The sequence below is a fragment of the Strongylocentrotus purpuratus genome, unplaced genomic scaffold, assembly GCF_000002235.5.
Source record: "Strongylocentrotus purpuratus isolate Spur 01 unplaced genomic scaffold, Spur_5.0 spur5_contig_866, whole genome shotgun sequence".
Lineage (NCBI taxonomy): Eukaryota > Metazoa > Echinodermata > Echinoidea > Camarodonta > Strongylocentrotidae > Strongylocentrotus > Strongylocentrotus purpuratus.
The window spans coordinates 1484260-1493494 of record NW_022145575.1 but is presented as its reverse complement, the minus strand read 5'-3'; the positions used below and the strand labels follow the sequence as shown (position 1 = coordinate 1493494).

At 38.6% G+C, this 9235-nt stretch overlaps 1 protein-coding gene across 1 annotated transcript; it reads left to right on the top strand.

Annotated features, from left to right (window-relative positions):
- Positions 1–5558: 5558 nt before the first annotated feature.
- On the top strand, positions 5559–8841 carry LOC583075 (DNA repair protein XRCC2). The gene is made up of 2 exons (XM_783002.4): positions 5559–5608; positions 6870–8841. Exons 1-2 carry the CDS (start codon positions 5579–5581, stop codon positions 7953–7955), a joined length of 1116 nt encoding a protein of 371 aa, XP_788095.2. The 5' UTR covers positions 5559–5578; the 3' UTR covers positions 7956–8841.
- The last annotated feature ends 394 nt before the right edge of the window (positions 8842–9235 follow it).

Below are 9235 nucleotides of genomic sequence, written 5' to 3'. Positions count from 1 at the left end.
TTGTACTTAGTGGCTCCACAGATTATTTTTTAGCAGCTATAAGTGTACCCGAGTTATTATGGGCTACTCAAATTCTCAATACGTGTAGTTTTGATATTCATTTTATGTCCTATTTTGTTTATGAATATTATTATTGAATACATCAAATATTGTCTGTACTCTTTTTAACAGAAAGTTGGTGCAGATTTTTTTTCAAAGCTTGTCTTGTAGAGGAATAATGATGAGCATAGAAACTAAAAGTCTTTTGCTGCAATCACCTGCAGCTTCTTAACACAGATGATTATTAATTTATCAAGATATATTAATTATAGGTGCATTAAAGGAAAGAGATTACCGGTATCTGTAATATTTTTATTTTTACAAGATGGTTTTAAGAGGTATATTTTGTGTAGTACTGTGCTGACTTATGTAGATTTAACTTATAGACTGAACAAAGTGTCCAAGTATTATTTATTTTTTACAACAAAGTCTTAGGGTTTTTATAAGGTTTAGGAAGATTATATATGCTGTGCTGAATAGAGGAGGACGTGGAGAACATCATGAGATGTTTCAATATCAAATGTATTTTGTGTTAATAAATATTTTTCATCCTCTACAGGTGCTTTCATGAAGTGCCATATAATATCAAATGTATTTACTCAAGTGATGATCGACTGAAGCTGTTTGTCTAGTTGTTCATTATTTACTATTAAAGGTAAAGACCAGTTTTGGAAACGCCCACCTCTAAAAAATATATGAAATATGGAAGCTCTTATTACCAATCATGTGAAAGAATATGTTTTGACTAATACGTGATGATACAAATTTTGCCGGGAAACCACCTACTAATTGATATATTTGGTGAATTATTATATCTATTTGGACCTGATAGATATCGCGCACATGTTGCGCAGTCCCATATACATCTTCTGTGTACAGTGCCTGTAACTTTACCAAAACTGGGCCAAATTTCTCATGATTTTGATGATTCCAGAACCTTGCAGTACACACCAATACTTATATGCTAGATGATCAATCTTTTCTGATCAATTCCGCAACGTTTCTTTCACAATGCAATCGCATGACCAGAACTGATCTTTATCTTTAATGCTGTACGTGTCCTAGTCTACTAATTCTTTTGGTGTATTTATGTTTGAAGTGTCTTGTATGCTTCTTGTTGGTCAACTTTGAAAAAAAATAATGTAACCCCCCCTCATGTATATGTTGAGCTTCTACAACATTCCCGCAATAAGATTGAAAATTGTAAACTAATTTGTCATTATAAACAAGAAATACCTTGGTGTTGAAAAGATTGACATACATGTACTACATTGTATATTTTATTTTATTGAGTGGTTCGACTGTTGAAGAGAAAGAGAATTAGAGAGAAAATCAAATGGACAAATAATCAGTAGAGAGTAAAGTACTACAGAGATTAGATTAAGACTGAGAAGGAGAGATGAGATAGATAGATGGAGAAAGCAGAAAGAAAGAAGAGAGATATGACCGAAGAGACAAAGCAAAGAGAAGAGAAGAGAGGGGAAAAAGTAGAGAGACGGGTAAATGGAAAGGAGATTAATTAGAAAGGGATGGATAGAGAGTAGGGAAGAAAAAAAGAAAGAAGAGAAATATGAAAAAGAGAAGAGAGAGAGGATGAAACTAATGAAAACGAATGAAAAAAATCTGCGGCCGTATTCTGAAAACTATGTTATCTGTCATGTTAGTAGGTGGAGGGCCAAAGTCAGAAAAGAGGGGTTTGGTTGCAACTACTTCACAAACTAAGCATACCCCGGCCCCCCACTCGGAGGTCGGAATGACCGCATGCATGTTGCCAAAGTGTCCGGTAAAGGGGTACTTTTTGTGCGACAAAGTCCGGCCCGAGAATTGTAAAAAAAGGGGTGTATTTGACTTTTCACCCGGAGATTTCTTTAAAAAGGGGGTGTTTTTCTTTTTTTCTCTCATCTCTTTGGACTCCTGAGAAATTATACCGAATTTAGGGGGGTACATTGAGAATTTTTCCTGATTTAGGGGGGTCTCCAAGGCAGGAAAAGCCCGAGAAAGGGGGTTCGGTAATGTTGGCAGTCCTCATGCAGATAGGGGGTGCTTTCAAAAAGAGGGTACGAGCATATGCGTATGCGTACCCTTAATAATACCTTGTTTATTCGAAAGATTTTATCACAATGCACAATATTTCTGACTTTTTTTTATAGCGGTCACCCCTAAATGGGAGGGGCGTCCAAAAAAGCAGCCCTTTTGATGAAAAATAATATATTGTAAATGATCTTTTAATGGAAGCCTTGAATCACCAAGAATTTGTTGTCATATGAAAGAGAATAAAATGACCTACATTTCGATACCAATTTTAATGCAATTGAAATTATATAACATCGCAGTTTTAAGTAAGAAAACAAAATGTTTTTATTTGTTTTTTTCCAAAAAGGTGAATTTTATTTTAAAAACACAGTATTTACCATCATAAAATAATAAATCGGAGAGGTCTAATTTGTAGTTGTTTTGTCCATGTCTTGTGCCAAGGTGAGGCCTATTTCTCTTGTCAGTAAAAGGTTATAGCAACCCATGGTTATTGACTTGAGAAGACACTGCATACAGGCCAGTCATGATTATGGGGAAGGGTTTAGGGATTTTATTTTTCCAGAATATTTGAGAATTGAATCACCAGGGGCGTGGTATGAATTAAGAAACAATTTAAAATATTTTTTTTAAAACAAAAGACACCATTTATGTAAGTGAAAAAATGTCATAAAAGTTCCTAGAATTCGAATTTCCTGACCAGATTAATAATAATGATAATATTAATGGTGGCTTCTTATATAGCGCACATGTCCATCACGTTGTGACGCTCCTGGCGCTGCCCCAATTATTACCCTAGCGCTGGCTTTAGCAAGGCGGCTAACAGAAAAGGGGGGAAATCAATCTTTTGATATAACATTTTTCGTCAATTAAATGCGAGGGTAAAATGTTTATCAAATTATTGAGTCGACGTGGTGTCAACCCCAAACCCTCCCTCTCCGCTCTCTCTCTCTCTCTCTCTCTCTCTCTCTCTCTCTCTCTCTCTCTCTCTCTCTCTCCCTCTCTCTCCCTCTCTCTCTCCCCTCCCTCTCTCTCTCTCTCTCTCTCTCTCTCTCTCTCTCTCTCTCTCTCTCTCTCTCTCTAAAGACGCCTGTGCAATTACTTTAGTTTCCACTGACACAACTCTCACTTTAGGCCAAAAAAATACACGTATCCTAAAGAAGTATCCAGCTAGGGGCTGATTGGCCGTTGGGATCGAGTTTGGGGAATTTCTACACGAGCCTTTTTTGGCCGAGGACCAGTTCTTTTGTGATCTGAGGGCCCGGCCCCTTTAGGGTACACGTGGGTATATGTAATTCCCTCCCTTTGAAAACAACCCCCCCCCCCCTCTCTCTAAGTCAGGTGTGGAAAGTCAATACGGGCCGATTTTTGTGTGTATAGGAGCCGGACTTTGATGCGTGAAAAGTACCCCTCGCAGAGTGGAAGGGGGGGGGGGGGTCTGACGGGCCGCTGTATCTTAACTGGGCTGGTCGCATCAAACTTCCAAAACCTATTTTCAGTTCCAGCTCCCACCAAAAACATCAAATTAGTTTTGTGTCAAAGGCATGATGTAGAAAAATACATAGGCTTGCCTGTCTAGATGCTGTTGTCCTGTCGTTATCTTGTCATTCGATCTTTCGGCAGAGCTATAATAGTACTGGTTCAGGGGCGGCGCCACAAGGGGGGCAGGGGGCGGCCGCCCCCTATCGTTTTGAAAAAAGGGAAGAGGAACTTAAGGAGAAAGAAGAAAAGGAGAAGGAAAAGGAAAGGAAGAGAAGAAGAAGGAAAGAAAAGGAAGGGGACGAGAAGGAGGAAGGCCAGGAGAAAGAGAATTATACAATTTATGTAAATTATGACGTAATTAAGGGAGGGCGGGGGAGAGGAGAAGATAAAATTAAAGATAGAGAAAATAAAGAAAAAGAGATAAAAAGCAAGCCAAATCAGGCGATCAGATATAGACGCTTCATTATTACATTCACATTTAATAAAATTTAGCGATAGTTCAGCGAAAACCTTTCACCAACTAAAGAAAAAAAATTAAATTGATCCCTTGTATCTCCTAAACCGGCTTATGGTTGATTGTTCAATGGAAACGACAAATTCATCTATAACAACCCTTCTGAAAAATATGGTGACAACCCCCCCCCCCCCCCCGCCGGCCGCTAATTTTTTTTTCCCAAACAGGTTTGCCAATGCTAATATTGTTCTTGTTAGCTGAACTTAAGACTGTTTTCTTTTTAATTTGACAAAAAGTATGCACCAAAACGAACCATTTATGCATGAATAAAAAAAAATCAATAATAATTTAGCAAAAAGTGTGCACCAAATCAAGCCGTTTATGCATCAATTTGTTCAACAAAATCGTCAACCTTCTGAGGGGCCCGGGGTCACAAAACCGGCAGCACATACCCCTCAGACACCCCCTGCGTTCTTGTTCCTGTTAGTTGAACTTAAGACTGTTTTCTTTTTAATTTGGCAAAAATTATGCACCAAATCGAGCCATTTATGCATCAATTTCACAAAAATCTTCAACTTCCCCAATTTTGGACACCCCCTGCGTTTTTGTTCCTGTTAGTTAAACCAAAGACTGTTTTCTTTTTAATTTGGCAAAAATTGTGCACCAAATGCATCAATTAAAAAAAAAAAAAAAAATCAACTTCGGAGGGGGGCGCGCCCATTCGCCCCCCTCAAAAATAACCTGGTGCCGCCCCTGTACTAGTTGCTTTAGGACCTAGTGGTGGATAGCCAGCATTTTTTAAAATAAATTTTACTTTTCTTTTTTACCTCATTGGAGTGGCGCATCGAAAGACATAAGCCTAATCGAATTGATTTAATAATCAACTTGTATTAGTGTGATAGTCATCCAAATTTAACCCATTGCTTACTGGAACCTGGTGGTCCCTGTGTAAAGTCTATGGGAATTAGATAATTCAGTAGTCAACGGGTTAAAAAGGCGAGTAAATTACAGCATTTACACAATGTCACCACTTTCTGCATAGGCGAATCTCAAGTGAACAAAACGGTTATGCCCCCCCCCCCAAGAAATAAAAATAAAAAACGATAATAAACAATTATAATAGGGGGAAAACGAAACAGGTCTACGAACCCCTCCCCACCCCTTACTAAAACTTCAAGAGGGCCAGAGTGATTTCTCGTGAGGAAAAAAAAATCTGAAATGAAAAGGGGAAATTCATTCCCCACGCCTATACCGGCCTGATTTTATTTTAAGATCAATGAATCGCGGTATAAGAAGTCTGGGTCTTCATAGTTATTTACCCTCAGAAAAAATGAATATACGAGTGCCCCAGGCCATGCCCCAACTGGGTTGACATCTAGTCCGTATGACTTTGGTTGGTAGCCTTGAAATGTGAAGCCTTTTAGAGTTTGCTTGTGAGATATCCTTGATTAGTACCCTCTCTCCATGTAAGAGAATCCTGAATTATGAAAATCTGATAGCAGACGACAGCAGTAATTCAGTTGACATAGCCTGCCGTATTATCAACGTAGAGGGCAAATTGGAAAAATTCAGATGGCGGCGATTTCAGAAACTGGAGCGCAGGTAATGTGTCTTAAATGTCAATTCCATGGAGATTCAGATCAATTTCGAAACCATAACTATGAAAATTGCATTTGTAAACATGGTATCCTTAATTTTAATTGATAATACCAACTCGAAACCGCTGCAAACCTTGAAAGACATGTTGATGAGTGCCGCTCCCTCCCGACTGCCTGTCGGCCACCGACGACCATGGGCTGCTAGCGCCTAGCGAGCTGGCCGTCTCTTCGGCCGATGGTCCACTCGAGCCGGATGAGCGCTACCGCGCTTCGTTAATAATATGGCTATGTCTATGACTATGATTGAGCTTGTTCTAAAATCAGGCCTGTATAGACCTCTAGGCCTACTGTAGAGGTCGAGTATATGTAGCAGCTAGCCATTGTATGACTCTGATTCTGAAGGGGCGTGGCCAAATGGGGGAGGGGAAGGGGATAATTATTAATAATAATGGCGGCTGTGGCTGTGCACTTTTGACTTTATTTTCAAATTTTCAAAGGCTGAAAGTAGACCTCTAATTGTAATTCAGTGTTTACTTTTGTGACTCTTGGGCTAGAGTCTACTTTGCAAAGCTTTGGAAACCACTCTTACATCTGTAGTATTTATGTAAGTAGTCTAGGCCCTATTGACCTAAATTATAATAGATCTACCGTACATCATCTACACACTTTTGCGCACAGCTAGTGCGCAGGGGGCCAGAGAATTCTGCGGAAAAAAAACAAATGACACATGCTTCTGAATCTGAGTTTTGTGAGCTGAGCTGAGGAGCAAATGGTGGTTTCCCATTTCACAATAATGCCTTCTTTTGTTGATCTCCTTATTTTCTGGAGCTGTCTTGTGGAAAAAATATTATGATGGACAAATAATGCACAAATTCAATACGCCCAAATAAATTGCAGATTTTACGCCCAAATAAATCTTTTTTTAGGGGGGGGGGCATCCCCAAAGTTTTAGCCCACCCATCATCTTATCTTCGGGCAACGGGATGTCCGAACATCCTCAAATTTGCCTGAATATCATTATATTTGGGCAGCAAGTTGCCCAATTAAGATATTCATATACATGTATCTCAGCTATAGTGAATATTGACAATAATAATAATAAATAACATGTTAGAGAAATCAATGTGCCCATTTCTGATCACTCGCTGCGCTCGTTCGCAAAGTCTAAAAAAACAGGATGCCCCCAAATCCTCATATTTGGCCAGTGTGTATTTTGATGACAAAACAGATGTTTATAATTCATTATTTTTCAAAATCTTTCACAGCTCTTTGCTCGACTTGGTGAGAAACCCTCTCTTGCTAGACTGAACCCCAAACTAATCCCACCAGGTTTAGAGCCTAGGCCTGGAGATGTGGTAGAGATCTACGGCAACAGTGGCTCTGGTAAAACTGAGCTTCTCCTAAACCTGGCTGCAATGTGTATTCTTCCAGAGCAGTGGAAGGCAATTGATATTGGAGGACTAGGAACCAGTGTTGTGTTCGTAGACACTGATCATCAGTTCTCAATGCTCAGGTTGTTTGCTCTTCTGGAGAGGAAAGTTGCTGAAGCTATTGATAAAAGGACAAAGCGTAAAGGTAGGATTGGAGATCATGATGGAGGTACGGCAAGCACAACACATTTTAATTCTGAGTGTGCCAATCAAAAAGACAATGACAGCAATAAGGAAACATGCTTGCAACAAAATGTGAACTTAAATTTGCACAGTGCTTCTTGCAGGACTACTGAAAGTGCCAAACAGTCGACCGATGAAGCCAAGTTTTCTCCCCCATCTGAAGAGGAAGTAGAGACTTTCTTAAAGGCATGCTTGAAGAAACTCTACATGGTCAAGATTGCTACAAGCAACCAGCTGGTTATAACCCTCCACTCCTTAGAATCCTTACTAGCCAGCCAGTGTGACATCTCTGTGCTCATGATGGACTCTGTATCAGCGTTCTACTGGGTAGATAAGATGAAAGGAGATGGTGCACATCGCCAAGGTGTCAATCAAAAGCTGGCATTTGGGGCCCTCTCTAGACTAGTCGAAGACTACCACCTAGTCCTGTTCGCTTCCAAGGCAGCTCTTGTAACTAAGCAACCACAGAATGAATTCAGTTTAAGACTTGACTCTACTGGGGAAACGGATCATTCCAATCAAACTTCAACCTCGAGTGTGAAGTTAAGCACAGACCATCATGAGTTTATGAGCCAGGAATGGACAAAGCTTGTCACTCATAGGATGATTCTAGAACGACATGATCACATGACCTCTGATGGACCAAACAGCTCCTATATATCGGTGCTTAAGCACAAGGCCTCGGGAAATATGTATTCATGTCAATTCATTGTAGATCAACAGGGCATAAGGGTATAGCCTACGGTATCTATAAAGGGGAAGTTTACTCTGGCATTTGGGCTTAAATAAAAGCAGAAATGATAAACAGATCAGTGAAAATTTGAGGAAAGAAGGAGGGAGGATATTTATTATTAAATTCATTAAGTTTGAAAAACATGTAGTTCTTAATCAAATTTGCAACTCTGATATTCATTGTGAGCTCCTATCCACTTGTATGAAATTTCATTAATATCCATTTTCCTCCAAAGCAATAATGGTGCGATTCAGGCCTGTGACTTAGATTATTGTTAGACCCCTCGATGAAATGGATGTTTTTCTTTATCAGCAACCAAGAGGATGGATATTTTAGATAATTTCAAAGGGAGGGGGGATAATTTCAATGGGAAATAAAAAGTTGCCATCTGTTTTCGTTCAATATAAACTTTACAAAAAATACACTTTTAATGTTTTATATTTCATTTACCGGTAAATTTATCCAGTCCAGAGCTGATTTTCTCCAAACTTTCAGAATTCCACTGATCTCTATCACACATTTTTTCCAGCTTTTATTAAAATCAAATGAACTTGATATCAGGATGGACTTGCCCTTTAATACAAAACTTCTCTGAAGGGAATGTTGCTACTCAAAATGGAAATGGGAAATAAAAAGTTGCAATCTGTTTTCGATCAATATAAACTTTACAAAGAATACACTTTTAATGTTTTATATTTCATTTACCGGTACATTTATCCAGTCCAGCGCTTATTTTCTCCAAACTTTCAGAATTCCACTGATCTCTATCACACATTTTTTTCAGCTTTTATTAAAATCAAATGAACTTGATATCAGGATGGACTTGTCCTTTAATACAAAACTTCTCTGAAGTGCAATATTTATTTTCAAATAAACATACATGTATGATGATTTTCACAGGATCTCAACCAAGTGTCGTATCGTTATTAAATGTCTGGTTTGTAACAGTTTTTTAATTCGTACATGTACACTTCCCCAGCAATTATTCAAATATTTTATTTTGTTGATTTGCTAAATAGTTGGCTTTATATGAATTGAAGTTGATTTGATTTTTGGTGAAGCTAAGTTAGCTAACTAGATACTTGATGTAAGTATTGGCATTGAATTCCATTTGTTGGATGATATAAGATAGTGTGTTGAACTGTACATTATCTGTTTAAGCTGGTGATGAAACCCTAGATTACAAGCTACATGTACCAACTACATCTAATGAGACTTAACTAAAAGGCTAACTGTTACCAAAGTTGTAATTTTTAGGCCTATAACGAAAATGTGTGGAGTTTTA